At 37.6% G+C, this 16,315-nt stretch overlaps 1 protein-coding gene across 50 annotated transcripts in view; it reads left to right on the top strand.

The window, feature by feature from the left end:
* Nucleotides 1-16,315, top strand: part of Ptprd (protein tyrosine phosphatase receptor type D) — a 2,343,620-nt gene that overhangs the window by 2,314,867 nt on the left and 12,438 nt on the right. For all 50 annotated transcript variants that reach the window (XM_045148487.1, XM_045148550.1, XM_045148541.1 and 47 more), the window contains 3 exons: nt 13,654-13,939; nt 14,544-14,722; nt 15,300-15,426. In XM_045148487.1, the coding sequence (XP_045004422.1) occupies nt 13,654-13,939; nt 14,544-14,722; nt 15,300-15,426 (592 nt within the window). The remainder of the gene's footprint in view (nt 1-13,653; nt 13,940-14,543; nt 14,723-15,299; nt 15,427-16,315) is intronic.

The raw sequence follows: 16,315 nt of genomic DNA, 5'->3' as shown, positions 1-16,315 counted from the left end.
TCACTCCAAGCCCTTCTGGCTTTTAAAGTTTGTGTTGAATAATTTGCTGTAATCCTGATGGGTTTGCCTTTGTAGGTAACTTGATTTTTCTCTCTAACTCCTTTCAATATTTTTTCTTTGGTTTGTGTGTTTGGTAGTTTGATTATAATATGACAAGGAGAGGTTCTTTCCAGGTTTTGTCTGGCTGGGGCTCTAAAGGCTTCCTGTATCTGCATTGGCACCTCTTTCTCAATTTGGGGGAAGTTTTCTTCTATGATTTTGTTGAGGATGCCTACTATGCCTTTGGAATGGAATTCTTCTCCTTTTAGTATGCTCTGAATTCTTATATTTGATCTTTTCATAGTGTCCCGAATATCTTGAAATTCCCACTCATACTTTTCTATAAGTTTGTCTTTCTCTTTGTTGGACTGTATTAGAACTGCCACCTGGTCTTCTAGCTTATATATTCTGTCCTCTCCTTCATCCATTCTCCTGGTGAGATTTTCTACAGAGTTTTTTATTTTATTAACTGTGTTCTTCATTGCTAGTAATTCTGACTGGTTTTTCTTTATTATTTCTATTTCCTTATTTATGTCTTGTATTTACTTCTTTATTTCATTTAATTGGTGTCCTGCATCTTCTTTGATTTCTTCTTTGATTCCTTTGATTTGTTCTTTGACTTCTTTGAACATATTTACAATCATTCTTTTGAGATCTTTCTCAGGCATTTTCTCTAACTCATTCTCACTGGAGGTCATTTCTGATGTGCTAATACTTTCAGGTGGATTTATATTGTCTTGATTTTTAGTGTTTATTGTGTTATAATGTATATATTTTTTCATCTTGGATTAAGTTAATGCTTGGATTTTCTAGCTAGCTGGGTATTCTTAGCTGCATTAATTGATTTGATGTTATATATCTTCAGCGTAGGAGCTTAAGGTGTTAGGTGTGGCTCTTAAGACTCTCATAATATCTACAAAGGTGTTACTAGGGATTGAGTTTGCCTGCTATGGGAGTATTCAAGCAGGCTGAATGAAATAAAATACAGGTAGATTCTAAAATTTAACTAAACACTGTACACATTTAATCAAAAACAGCACTGAGTATTTATGCAAGAGTAGTTATTATAAAAACCAGATCCTCTATCAATAAAGAGGTTAAGATTTCTGGTCTGTTGAGCGATCCAAGTCAGCTTGTGACCAAGTGAGACCCTTCCCTTGTGCAATTCCAGTTATCTTGGATGATTTTGGTCTCAGTCAAGTTGCTGGCTGGGTTGTTGGGCTGCTGTTCTGATTTCTGGAGCTGAGCACTGGCTTTTCCTGTGGGGCAAACCGAGCCTGGCAACTATGGCCCTGCAGATTGGCATCTCTACTGCTGGAACTGTTGCTGCTGATGCTGCTGCTGCTGCTAATGCTGCCACTGCTGGGTCTGTCACTGCTGCTGCTGCTGCTGAATCTGATGCTGCTGCCTCTGAAGCTGCCACTGCTTGGGCTGCTGTTGTCTGTGCTGGAACCACTGGTGTTGCTGCTGGACTCTGTTCCTGCTTGGGTCCTGCTGTCAGCTCAAGTTGTCATGGCCGGGTCCTGGACCGCTGCTCCGTTTGCTGGAGCTGGACTCAGGTGGTGGGGGAGGAGAGGGAGCCGCAGCTCCTCTAGTTCTCTCGCTGTTCCACGTGTTCTCTCCTACCTTGTGATTTGCTCTTCCATTGTTCACTGCCTTTCTCCCTTCATGTTTCTTGAGTTTTGGAGAGCTCTGGTGTGAGTGGAAGCTCCCCTCATCTGACTTTTCCTGCGGCTTGAGCCAAGCCCGGCAGCTTTCTGGTGCACCGCCGTCAGGGTCGGCTAACCTGTCGGGGCTGTTTTTGCTGGCCTGTGCAGTCTCTGGATGCTCTGGACCTCTTCTACTTCTCCACTGCCTTTTCAATTTCCTATACACCTCACTTCTTAGTAAAAGTGTTTATTTTGCTGAGTTTTTTTGGTCTTCCCCCCCGTAGGCTGCTTTGGCATGGTACCTACGCCACCATCTTAGCCGGAAGTCTATAAATACCATTCTTAATAGTGGGACTATAACATCCAATCAAATTACAAGCAGATAGATGTGCAAAATGCTTGCAGTAATTTTTGTCCCGTATTTTACTGTCTTTATGTTTAACTCAGTGATTCCCAAATTCTGTTCCTTGCCAGGTTACTGAGGTACTAGTGAAGGGTCAGCATTAAAACCCCATAAAATTAATCAGAAAAGCCAACCCTTAAGCACCTCTCCAAAATGATTTTAGTACTAAATAGGCCCCATATTATTCTTTTTTATTTTTTTCTCTTTTTGCACATTACTACTGTATTGCAACATGGGACATTAAGCATATTTCAACTCGTGGGACTAACTCAATCATGTTTTTAGAAATTGAAAACAAATGTTGTAACTGGATGAATGACAATATTGAAGTAATAACAATTTCCTGGTAGGCGTGCTTGCTTAATGGATTGTGTAGTTTTCTGGTGCATAAATACTTCAGTGTCTATTACTCACAGAAATTGCTTGTTTTTAAAAGGCTAAAGTTTAGCAATAATTTGGTTTGCTACAGAACTTACAATATGGAGTTTGTTTTCTGACTCTCATCAGTGGGGATCATTGTCCTTGCTAGATGATAACTTAGGAAGCGGAGTTTACTTCAGGGATAGCAGAGACCAACATATTGCCAGGCTTGATTTAAAAGTGCTGTCTTCCTCCCTTTTGCTAGAATTTTCTGTACCATAATAAATGTGCTGAATTGTGCTGGCCTCAGCCTGAAGCATAGGGTTATGCACTCTTTTTCTGAAAGATATTTAGAAAAATCTGTCTCAGTGCTTGGCAACTACTCCGACAGAAAACAGATAAAAATAAGGATGGTTTATCAGTTCTGATGCTCTTACCATGTTTCAGGTTGAAGGCTGTTGAAATGATGGAAAACAAACAGCACTAAATAGGGTTCCGTCATTATAACTGCTGCGGAGAGCTAAGGTTTTCAGGATCAAAGAAAAATGTATTTGCTTTCAGAGCTACAATCCTTCATTTTGAGAGGTACACTGAACTCCAGTACTGATGTCTAAAAGGAAAAAAAAAGGGGGGAGTAAATTGGAGAAGGAAGTAAAAAATGTGCTGCTAAGGGAACTTGGAAATTCATACAAAAGTAGCCTGACATACTTTTAAAAAGCTCTGAATTTCAACATTCTTTTTCTTAAGGAAAAAAAAAATGGTGCCAGAGGACTGTTATTTCTGAGCAACTGTAGTAAAGCACAAGCACAGGTTGTTTATATCTCATCACACTTGGGGAGCTCACTTTATCTTTGTAAATACTTGTTAAATGAATGTCTCCATGCCAGGAGTTTGGGGGTGTGCCTGTGTGAGTTGCTGATCCAGGAGACAGTCTATTATTTTTAAGCTTGCATTTTATTTTATTTTATTTTTTATTTTGCAACTCAAGTTGAGCACATTTACTTTCTCTGGCATAGAAGTTGCCATGTGAAATTTTCAAGCACAGTACAGAAAAGGAAGCTTTTGTCCTTTTCCTCAAGCTGATTATCAACTCACATAACAAAACAATGAAAATAACCATAGGCTGCTTCAAATATAGATAAATTGTCATAGGAGCAAAGAGAGGAGATTCTCTTTGAGAGATGTAGCCATTGAGGTGAATCTTAAAGGTTTCAGCAGGTGACAGTGTTAACAAGGTAGAAGAACTCTCATTAACAAAGGCCCAAGTCAAGAATCTTATAATAAAAATACTCTGTAAGAGACATGTAGTTTCACTCATGAGCCAGGGACAAAGACTTACCTAGATGGAAGTTTTGAATTATCAAGTTAATCAAAATACCCATAAGTACATGGAAGAAAAATTACCTTAAAAGGCCAAAATACAGACTGACATGTCTTCTGAAGACCATTGAATCATATGCTTGGAGTTTGCAAAGATAATACTACAGTCCAATAATCCTGCACTTAACCAAGTTGTTGCTCATATACAAAGGCCAAAAGAGACACAAAATCACATAACTTGTCAGATATATAAGGCATCAGAATTATTATATTCATGAACATGACTCTATCCTCCTTGGTCATTTCTATGCAAATATCACTGGCACTTTCCCCTCTTACAAGCACTCTATGTTGTCTGACTAGGGCTTGCCTCTGTGACCTCATTGATGATTAATTATCTCCCAACTGGAAGTTGGAACTTCAAATCTGATATTGTCTTAAAGGTATTCTGCTAGTATCCTACATATTTGCCTCATAGAAATTATTGAGGTTTATAATTAGATATTATTTAATATCTGATTGCTCTGCTAACCTGTAATCTCCATGATGAGATGTTTCTTTTGTGTACTCCTTCTTCAGTGATCTGGCACATGGTAAGAATTTAAGGAATGCAGTTGGGAAAACAGGGTGTTAGAGATAAGTATACAGACTATGTGGAAGGAAAAACAGAGGAATGGACATTTTCTTGTCTGTCCCTGAATGATGGAAGTAGAAAAATTAGGAGAGTCAGCATGTGCTGATGAAGGTGGAACAACCAGTTCTTTGAGTATGGGGGAGTAGTGTTTGCTAATTCTGTTGGTGTACTCAATGTCTGGCCCAAGATATCTCTGTCCAGTTTAGCCAGAGAAGCCAAAAAATTGAATACACCTGATGTCAATATTCCATCTATGGATACATAAAAATCTAAAAAAAAATAATAATAATCAGTATCACAGCATCATGTAATGATTTCATCTCAGAATATAATATAATGAATGGAAAAGAAATTAACATATGTTTATAATGTATTTTTTATTGAAATGCAAATCCTAAAAACTTAACAGCTGGCTCTTGTCACCTCTAGCACACCACCATGAGTTTGAGCCCACCCTGAGACTACATAGTTAATTCCTGGTCAGCCTGGACCAGAGTGAGACCCTACCTCTAGCCTCCCTGCCCAAAAAAGCCAATAATAATACATAAATAACGAAGAGTAGAATAAAACTGTAAGTCAAATGTATATGATTTGTGAATCATCACTGTGTAGGGAAAGGAGAAAAAACAGATCAATGTGATTGTATTTTTGGTGGCGGGGGTTGGGTAAAGGAGAATGGCTGAGAGTTGGAAGAGCTAACTTGATAGACAAAATGCTGCTAACGTTCAACATTCTGCTCCTGAGAAGCTTGAGGGTAGTTTGAACATAGGTCTCCACTTAGAACCAAAGAAAGGATGACACTATTAGGTTCCTTATATTTAGATGCCAATTAGTTATAAAGGAGAATGAGAGAAGAATCGAAGGTTAACAATATTATCTGTATCAGGAAAAGAGATACAAATTTTATAACACATAGAACCTGGTAGATAATCATCTTAGAAATAAAACAAAACTATATATATATATAACTTATCTTGATTGTCAACTTGACTGCATTCAGAAGCACTTAAGAGATTTGTAAAGCACACATCTGATTGTATCTATGAAGGAAATTCCAAGAAATTAACTAAGAGACATTGGTCTTCCCTGACATTGGTAGCACCATCTCATAGGCCTGGAGTATGGATGAAACACAAGATAGAGAAGGAAGATATCCATTACCACTGATATTCATCCTTAGTTTCCTGACTGCCATGATGTGAGCTGTCTCTGCTCTCTCATACACTCTCTGCTTTCTGGACTGAAACCTCTGAAACTATGAGCTAAAGCAAACCTTTCTTCCTCTCAAGTACTTGATCACATCAATGTAAAACTAAATAACACATACTATACTGGTAACTTTCTCATTGCTGGGACAAATTTATTGACCAGATACAGCTTACAAAAGTAGAAAGGCTTAGGGCTGGAGAGACGATTTAGCTGGTATAGCCTAAGGACCCTGGTTTGAGGCTCGATTCCCCAGGACCCATGTCATCCAGGTGCACAAGGTGGCACATGCATCTGGCATTTGTTTGCAGTGGTTGAAGGCCCTGGCACACCCACCCCCCCACACACACACACTCTGTCTGTTTGTCTGCCTGTGGCTCTCAAATAAATAAATAAAATAATCAAAAATTATTTTAAAAAGTAGAAGGGTTTAATTCAGCTTATATTTCCAGAGGGTAGAGTCTAGCATGATAGGGAAAACATGGAAGGAGCATGAAGCCAGCACCACATCATCATATCAGAGGAAAAAAGCAAAGCAGAGCAATGGATGCTGTTGTTCAGCTAGCTTTTCTTTTCTAAACAGTCTAGGAATCTCAGCCCATGGAATAGTACCACAGTCAGGATAGTGGGTCTTCCCACTCTAAATAAACTAATCTAGAAAACCCTTAGCAGTTGTGCCAAGAGATTTGTTTTCATTGGTGATTCTATATCCTTTCAATTTCTCAACCAGAAGTTAACTATCACACCTAGTGAGACATAGTTTGAAGGGATGCCATTATAAATATGAAGGTTATATTTAGGGTTCAACCTTTTAAAAAATTATTTTTAACTTGATAGGAATTCTACCCTCTGGTATCAATAGAACTGTAGCATATGATTGTGACACAATTGTTCTTTTTTTTTTCTTTTCACAATTTTTATTAACATTTTCCATGATTATAAAAAAAATCCCATAGTAATACCCTCCCTCCCCCCCCACACTTTCCCCTTTGAAATTCCATTCTCCATCATATTGCCTCCCCACAGTTGTTCTTAATAGATCTCTTACACTCAATAATTTTGGTTATTCTTTGTTTGGGTTTAATTTTTTCAATCCCTATTATCAACCTTAGAGAATATCCAACGTTTCCCCATAGTGCCTCAACTAATGCTATTAAAAAAATAAAATTCTTTCCAAGGAACAGGTTTAGGGATAGTCAAATGCTAATTAGGAAATGTTACACAGGCTACATCAAAGTCATTATCTTTGATGATTGTTGCTAGACTAAATGTCAGATATCAGTGTAAAGTAAGAGGTGTGCTACGAGAAGGGATGCTCAAGTTTAACTTCTCAGAGCCAATATTTCAGTCCTGATCCTTATATCATGAGCTGTATGGCTTTAGAGAAGTACTCAAATATTATATATCAAAGGAAGGGTAAAAGAAAGCAGCATTTACTATATGCAATCTAATCACCAATCCCTGTGTTGGAAAGGTTCATGGCTATCATATCTTTTCCCATATAAATACATATGAAAGCAGCAGGTTTCTTGAATGCAAAATATTTTTTGTAAATAGGCAGTCAACCAAAGCAAGATTTTAAAATCCAAATAAAGCTCAAATGATACTGGAATGATTCTATTACAGTGCTCCCAGAATTACATTGATTGTTTTGTATCCATTTCAGATATAGAATTTAAAAATGGAGTTTGTACTTAACAAAGTAACTTCTTTATGTTTTCAGAACTCTTAGATGTTTAATTCAGCCTTAAGACGTACTAGATAATTAGACTTGCTAATTGACTAGAGTAAATTATCACTATCAGATTTAAGAAAAACAAGAAATTATGTGATGTTCTCCAGGGCACAACAGCCATTGGAGTCTGAACAATGTACCCTACATTTCATGGATTTGCTTCAGTCTAGACATATAAGGAGTATCTAAACTGCCAAAGCCCTCTTCACCCTAGAGAAGAGCTAACACATAAATTCCATGGGGACACTTTTCAAGGAACTGCCTTAGGGACAGTCATATGCTAATAAGGGAATGTTGTTGAGGAGTAGGCTGTCGTAAAGTTACTGTCTTTGGTGACTTCTTTTGTTCCTCATGAATAATGATAAAGTGCAGTAAATAATGTTGTGTGCTTTGTGGGGAAAGCAGGTATTGTTCAAGTCATAGCCCCACTTTTATCTTCTTCCCACTACTTGTAGATTAGACTGAGTTGCATTGCTTTAATTTGTCTTACTTCTTCATGTTTTGGGTAGAGAACCAAATACTATTAGTATTTTTAAAGAGTTGAGATTGATGATAATTGAAATTATTCCTGTCAATCTTACAAGATTCTATAGTATCTTTATGCCATAATTATGCATCATTCAGACATGTGAATGGTTCCTGAAGAGTAAAGAAAAGGTTCCTGTCATACCTAGAATCACCCTGATATTGTCTTGTACCAGACTTACAGTGTGTTTTCACAAAGAAGAGGTTTCATATAGTTGTACTCATTTTGAATAAAGGATATTTGGAAACACATGCAATGTTATAATCTTATAATCTGCCAAAGTAAGGTTTGAAAAGAACTCCAAAAGACCAGTGTTTTATGGATAAATCTTAAGTTACTTATTTATTTTGTTTTGTTAAGATGCTGGGGAAATGAACCCAAGCCTTGTACATGCTCGACCACTGAGCTACATCCCCAGCGGATGGTGGCATGTAATGACTGAAAAGGGTTATCTGCTATCTTATTTTCTTTTTAAAGATTTATTTTTATTTATTTATTAGAGATAGAGAGAGGGAGAAACAGAGAGTGAGAATGGGAATGCCAGCCCCTCTAGCCACTGCAAACGAACTCCAGATGCATGCGCCACCATGTGCATCTGGCTTGCTTGTGACCTGGAGAAATGTATCTGGGTTATTAGGCTTCACAGGCATGCACCTTAACCGCTAAGCCATTTCTCTAGCTCCTATTTTGGGTTCTTGTTATTTTTATTTTTTTTTTGTTTATTTTTATTTATTTATTTGAGAGTGACAGAGAGAGAGAGAGAGAGAGAGAGAGAATGGGCACACCAGGGCCTCCAGCCACTGCAGACAAACTGCAGATGCATGCGCCAACTTGTGCACCTGGCTGACATGGGTCCTCGGGAATCGAGCTTCAAACCCGGGTCTTTAGGCTTTACAGGCAAGCGCTTAACTGTTGAGCCATCTTTCCAACCCATTTTGTTATTTTTTATGTGCATACATGAGTGAATTATGTTTGTTCCTATATGTGTGTCCATCTGGATGACAGGCACATTTGCACCAACATAGGTGTGGAGGTCAGAGGTCAATTTAATGTGGTTAGTCTTCACCTGCTACCGTACTTGAAGCAGGGTGTGCCATTCTTGTTGTTGATCACTGCTGTGGTGATCCTCCAGCTTCCACAAAATTCTTCAGTCTTTGCCATCCATCAGCATGTTGAAATTATAGAAGCACATCACCACTCCCAGCTTTTTTATGGGGTCTGGGGATACAAACTCAAGAACTCAAATTAACAGCCAATTACTTTATCCACTGCCATCTCCCAGCCCCTATCTTAGGTTATTTTAAGTACACTCTAATACACAGCAGGAGACCAAGGCACAGAAACAATTTACTTTTTCACTGCCTTTTTATTTTGTATGCAGAGTAATATTTAGATATACCCTGTATAGTCTGTGGTTTCATCAAATAAAGGATTTGATCTTGTTTCTTAAGTAGTATTGCTTTACTTGCATATTTTGCTTTTTGCATCAGTCTCCTTTCAATCACTAGTATATTCCATTATTCTACAAATATTATTAAATGCTTACTATACACTTGATGTACATACTAAAATGTAGTTTTTGTTCTGAAGAGTTACATAATTGTTCATGAACTGATATTCTACTAGATTAATTAATAATATAATTTGATTGAACTATAGTGGAGGGGTATTTAAGGAACAAAGGAATTTAGGAAGAATGATATTAATCCTGTTGGGAGAGTAGAGATGGAAAATTATAAGGAAAATGACATCTACAAGTTTATTTCTTAGAATAAAGAATATGGGGATGGGGAGATGGCTTTGCAGTTGAGGTGCTTGCCTGCAAATCCAAAGGACCTAGGTTCAATTCCACAGGACCCACATAAGCCAGATGTACAAGGTGGCTCATACATCTGGAGTTCATTTGCAGCAGCTGGAGGCCCTGGCATGCACTTTCTCTCTCTCTCAACTAAATAAATATTTTTTTTTAAAAAAAAGAATATTAAGCAGAACTATAATGGGAGTCTTGGGGTTCCTTGCCAAGACACCAATATATGCCAACACACCAATAAATTCGGAATATCTCTGGATTCTTACATCAAGAATTAAAAGAAAAAATCACAGAAATTCACAGACCAGAGGATAAGGTTTAGAAAGACTTTATTAGCTTAAGATAAAGAGGTGTAGGGAAGCAGACCTAAAATGAACCCAACATTGGCTCAGGGAAATTTGCGGAAGAGGGGGTGGACAGAATGTCTGAGCCACACATTGGGTCATGGTACACAGAGACATTGCCTCCTACTTATAATGGATGGAAAACCCCACAATGCACGACCCATATTCCCCAACAAGGAGGGTCCCTGCAGAGGTGGGGAAGAACAAGGAAGAGGCTAACAATGGTACCAACTTGACTGTATACACTGAGTACAAAACTAATATATTTTTTTAAAAAAAAGAAGTGTAGGGAGCTCCTACCATATTCAAGAGAGGAGGGTTAGAAAGCCCATGTGAGAATATGGTCCCCTTCCCCTCCCAACAGGGTGAAGTGGGCAGAGGTATGGAAGGCCTATCAGAGCAGGGACCTGGAGTTTCAAGCATCAGGAGAGATGAGCAGCCAAGAAGTGGCCTTATTTACTTGGTAGGCATTCTGGTGGGCTTCACTCTCAGGCTCAGGTGAGTTCTAAGAGAGAGCTGATTGGTGTGGACTGAGGGTCTGGCTCAGGAAGATGTCAGCCATGATGCAGACTTTTAGGGCTGGACTTAACCAACCACAATGTCAGGATTTAAACCTTAATTCTAAAAATCAAAGTGGAGGGGTCGGACTCCTTATCTAGATGGGACTCAGGTTGTTTATAGAAAAATAGATGTAGGTAGGTATTCCAGTATGCAAGTGGTAAGGAGAGGCACTATACTTTTCCTGTTTCTAACAAAGTGAAAATTGCATGGGCAGACTCAAGGACATTTCTGCTTTTGTATTTCTGGGGCCCAGTCACCCTTAACTGCCTCAGAACCTCATGTATCTCATTTCATTGGAACTCCCAACCTGAGTTGTACAGTCACATGTGCATCAGGTTTCTAGTTGGTTCTGTGTTAAGGAATATACTTCCATGTTTATTCTACGTGACCAGGAAACTTTTGCATGGTTTATCAATGTCATGTTGGCCTGTGGACTTAAGAATTTAAGAGTCTTTGAAATAGGGCATAAAGTAGTAAGCAGTTTGAATAAGTGTTATATCAAATTACTCCATAATCTACTTTACAAACCACAGTGTTCTTTGTGAAAGCTGGGGTGGATTTATGCTGTTCAGTCATTAAGTTAAGATTTTGTAAAAGAAAATGTTCTCTTACTACCTTACAGCTGCATGACCCCAGAGAGAATGCCATTTCATTCCAGACTGGCAACCTGGTATTATTTAATATCATCCATTCTATAGTTATTATCTACACCTTACACAGTTACCTTGTTAGACCTATGAAAATGTTCACAGGTAGCTCTCAGAGGCAATAGTATGATTTAAAGTCCTTCTTCTCTTTTGCTTTTCTACCGCCCTAAATTCCTTGTCTAAGTCCAATTTCAAATGCCATATAATCAACAAAGCCAACCTATCTTTACTTATAGAATAAATTTGATAGGTGCTAGGATCTTTAAAGGTGAGATCAAAGTCATCTTTACCGTGACATTCCCTATTCACTTACAAAAAAAAAAAAAAAAAACAACTTCATTGATCATTGACTGAAGAGATGGATAGATCTTTAGTTGGGGAGACAGATACATGAACCCAGATACATAGATGTCAGCAGACAGCAGCATGTCATGAATTAAGGAGGTTATCTGTTACTTTGTGTCTAAACTTGTAATAGGTACCGATTCCTATTGGTTGCACATGTACCTACTAGGTAACATGCACAATCAGAAGGAAAAAGATTTGAATTGAACCATTTTCATGCATACATGTATTCAGTACAAAGGTTTTAATAAAGAGGAAACACACAAGGCTTACAGATGTGTTATTTTCTTAGTATCCTTTTCAAAAGGAGAAGAGAGCCCAGTATTTCAAGCACCTGAATCTAATCAAGTTCACAAAATTAGTGTCTCCTTGGAGCAACAGATCTTGCCAGCATTTTATATTTTTGTCGCTTTCTTGTCCTTCTCTTGGAATCAGTTTCTACCCACTAAAACAAGACCCATATGTCCACAAACAATGGAGTTACTTCTTAAAAAAAAAAAAAACTTAGCCTTTGAGCTTTTCGTATTAGAAATCCAGACCTTTATGTTCCAACATAGCATCCTCAGATTTCACCTGAAATTTCCGAGTACATTCAACACTAGAAAAAAAGGGAATAGAAACAAAAAGCATATACCTTCTACTGATTATTTTATTAGGAATTTCTTTTTAAAAATCCCTGCATTATTTTTATCATGCAGCAATGTTTGGTGTCTTAATTTTATACATCACACAAGGCTGGTTTTAAAGTTTCCCTGAAGGTTAGACTACGAAATGCTTTATATTGAACAATTTACTGGATGATTTGTTTTTCTATTTTTATTTTTTGTAAATTAAGCTAAAATGGACAAGAGGGCTTATTGAAAAAGAATAGCCTAATTATATCATTTGTTCACTTGTATCAGTGTGTCATGTAGCTGAGGCTGGCCATGAACTCCTGATCCTCCTGCTTCCACCTTCCAAGTGCCAGGATTACAGATATTAACTATGGATGCAAGATTTTGGGGCTCATTAGGTCTCCCCAAACTTGTGAACCCAACTTGGGGGTTTTTATCCTATTTTAACAAACAATTGATAAAATGGACTCAAGAAAGCTAAATTTTGAATTATTTATTTAGGAATAAATTACAAATTGTGAGGTTTATTTAGGGGATATTGGTGTCTAGGAAAAAGCTTGGCAGTTTGAAACAACTATAGGAGATCAAATATAGAAGCCACTTCAAAGAACAGACCAGAAAGGATTAAGAAAAGAGTGAAGGGCTCAGACACCAAAGATAAATCTTACATACAGCCAAAGTGAGAGGATAACCCCAAAGCATGACACAGCTGGAAGGCAAGAAAAAAAAATACCCAAGCAAATGTAAATATCACCCCTCCCCCCTAACAGGCAAAAGGGAAAACATGAGACAGAGGGACCACGCAAAAAATGGGGAGAACAGGGCTAAGGTAAGTGTCCAGGTTCCTTAATAGGGTATAAAATATCCAATCAGGGTGAGACATTATCAGGCTCAGTTATATAAGCAGAGACCTGATTGGTTCAGACTCATGGGCGGGGCTAAGACCAGATTGGTTCATGGACTCAGCAGGCTGGTCTGGGACACTGAGCTGAAAAAGAAGCCAGAAATTTCCTACTGGGTGTATCACTGGCAGCCAGCTTGAAGAGACAGGACCAGATCTAAGTTTCAGTTTTGCAATGATGGGCAGATAGAAATTCCTTGCCCTCTTTGGGTTTCTGTCCCTAACTGCCTGAAAGAACCTAGCTCTTATTTATCCTTAACTACCATATCCAGTTTCCTAATTAGGTCTTGACCAAAATTTAAAAATGCCTTCTGAATATAAGCAGTCTAATTAAGGTTTGTATCTTTACATTATGTTTGTTTGATCTTTTCATAATGTTTTAAAAATAACACCCATCTTGTAATGAAGGATAAAGAAGTGATATAATTATAAATTTAATATTTTTACACTATGAAATGAATTTTAATCTGGTAAAAATAGTTAATGAGAATAATCAAGATACATGCATGTTGATTTCCTAAGTAAGTTCATGTGGACTATTTCTCTGTTTTCCTTACAGTGCGGGTGTTGGCCGGACTGGTTGTTTCATTGTCATAGATGCCATGTTAGAAAGAATAAAGCATGAAAAAACTGTAGATATTTATGGCCATGTAACTTTAATGAGAGCCCAGAGGAATTACATGGTTCAAACAGAAGACCAGTACATCTTTATCCATGATGCACTGTTAGAAGCAGTGACTTGTGGAAATACCGAAGTGCCAGCTAGAAACTTGTATGCCTACATTCAGAAGCTGACACAAATAGAAGTGGGGGAGAATGTCACAGGAATGGAGTTGGAATTTAAGGTAAGCATTCATTTTGATATGGTTACTTAGCTGCAGGTCATTTTGTCTTTCAAAAGAGACTTCACTTTTTCTATCTTTAAATTGTTCAGGTACAAGATTCACTTGACCACCTTGAGTCTCTGATTATAAAAACATTTTCCTCTTCCATTCTTGACTAACTTTAGTCCCTTTTGTGTCCTAATTTAAATTGAAAAATCATGATCTAAAAATAGGCTATTTGGAGTCATTAGACAGAAGCAAGACAGTATAGTTTGAACAGCCACTTACCTTAAACAATTGTTTGTATCTAAAAAGATTTGGGGGGCTGGAGAGAAGGCTTACTGGTTCAGGTGCTTGCCTGTGAAGCCTGAGGACACAGGTTTGATTCCCCAGTACCCACACAAGCCAGATGTACAAGGTGGCACATGTATCTGAAGTTTGTTGCAGTGGCTAAAGGCCCTGGTGCACTCATTCCTTCTCTATCTGCCTCTTTTTCTCCCTTATTTTTTTTCTCTCTCTCATTAAAAAAATAAATAAAATGTTTAAAATAAATTTAAAAACACACTTAGGCACATTACGTTTTGACATTGGTTGAAATTATCTTTGTAATTTTTTTTATTAATAGCGTCTAGCAAGCTCAAAAGCTCACACCTCAAGATTCATCAGTGCCAATCTACCATGTAATAAATTCAAAAATCGCCTTGTTAATATTATGCCATATGAATCCACAAGGGTGTGCCTGCAGCCTATCCGAGGAGTAGAAGGATCTGATTATATCAATGCCAGTTTTATTGATGGATACAGGTATATGTTCTTGCTCTTGTGACAATCAAAATCCTTGATACTTACATGTGCCCTATATTCCTCATCAGAAATAATTTCATCTCAGTTCAAAGTCATTGTTCTGTCTGTGTAGGTCATTTTTTGGTCCCTTAGCACTTGAATTTTATTATTTTGGATAGAAGTAAGAAGCCATAATTATGAGGTTTTTAATCTGGTGTACACTCTTCTTTCAGAAGCCATTTGGATTTGAAAGGAATTAATAAAGAAGCTATTTTATATAAGTTTTCATAAATGCAATAGGAGTGAGAGTTATTTCTAGGAAATGAAGTCACAGCTAAGCATTCCTTCAGTGATTTGTAAGGCACATGAAACTTAGCTATTAGCATTACCCTTAGTTAAATAATAATGATAAAGGCATCCATCATAATTCTAACAATGTAGCTGATTTTGCCAAATCCACAGAATATATTAAACACTCTTCTTTTATAATGTAATCTTAAGGGGAATTGACTACTAGGTCAGATGTTAACAAGTGAAGTGTGGACTTTTGCTTTTCTCCAGCTACTTTAACTTGTTCTTTTAATTCTCTGTAATTCAGACAACAGAAAGCCTACATTGCTACCCAAGGTCCTTTAGCAGAGACCACTGAAGACTTCTGGCGGATGCTGTGGGAACACAATTCCACCATCGTGGTGATGCTTACCAAACTACGGGAAATGGGCAGAGTAAGCATGTCTCTTTCTATGACATTCAACCCTCTTGAGGAAAGGGTGCCAATGCAATGTATTGATATTATGCATCATGTTCTGTTACCAATCTGGACCATTCAGTGCACCTTGTTGGTTTCAAATTGCACAGCAACACCAAGATATTTAATTCATTTGTTTGGGAGAAGACTTGGTACTTTATGTGAACAGAAGCACAATGACAGGGGATAGCAACCAGTAGGTGTCAATTTGGCCTGAGTCTGACTGACTTTCAGCTTAGTCTTGCTTCCTTTTGGTCAGGATAGGAAAAAGTTTCAGGAGCAAAGGTGCCATCATTTCCTTGTACAAAGGAACTTGACTTTAATTCCTAGACCAAATTCTCACTTGTCTCTCTTCCTGCTCCATTGAATAATGCGTTGGAAATAGCATTGTTTTGCTAACCACATAATTCCAAATCATCTCTTAAGAACAATCATTCTGAAATAAACATAAACTACTTCTAGAAATACATGAAGACATAAGACTTGGATCCAATACACACACACACTTTTATCACACTTTCTGAAATTATCATTCTTTATATAAATTAAACAGTAGGCTTTGGCTAAAACCCAACTATCATAGCCCATTTTGAAATAAAAAACATATTAGACTGACATATTCTAATTTGGCAGCATATTCTGCAGGGCTGTCAACACAGATCACTAAAATTGCCTGGCCCCTAGGTTTCTCGAGTGACAAATGATGTTGAACTGGATCAATTCAGAGGAATCGTTCTGCATTTATGTTGATGATTTTCTTCATTCTGATTCACACTGATTTAAGTCTGCTGGGTTGATGCAGTGCAAGATTGAAATGGCCAACACTGTCTAAGAACTGATTCATTAATTATTAAAATAATAAACTG

This window comes from Jaculus jaculus, chromosome 1 (assembly GCF_020740685.1).
Source record: "Jaculus jaculus isolate mJacJac1 chromosome 1, mJacJac1.mat.Y.cur, whole genome shotgun sequence".
Classification (NCBI taxonomy): Eukaryota; Metazoa; Chordata; class Mammalia; order Rodentia; family Dipodidae; genus Jaculus; species Jaculus jaculus.
Note: the sequence above shows the minus strand (reverse complement) of the source record. Positions and strands in the feature narration are given on the sequence as shown.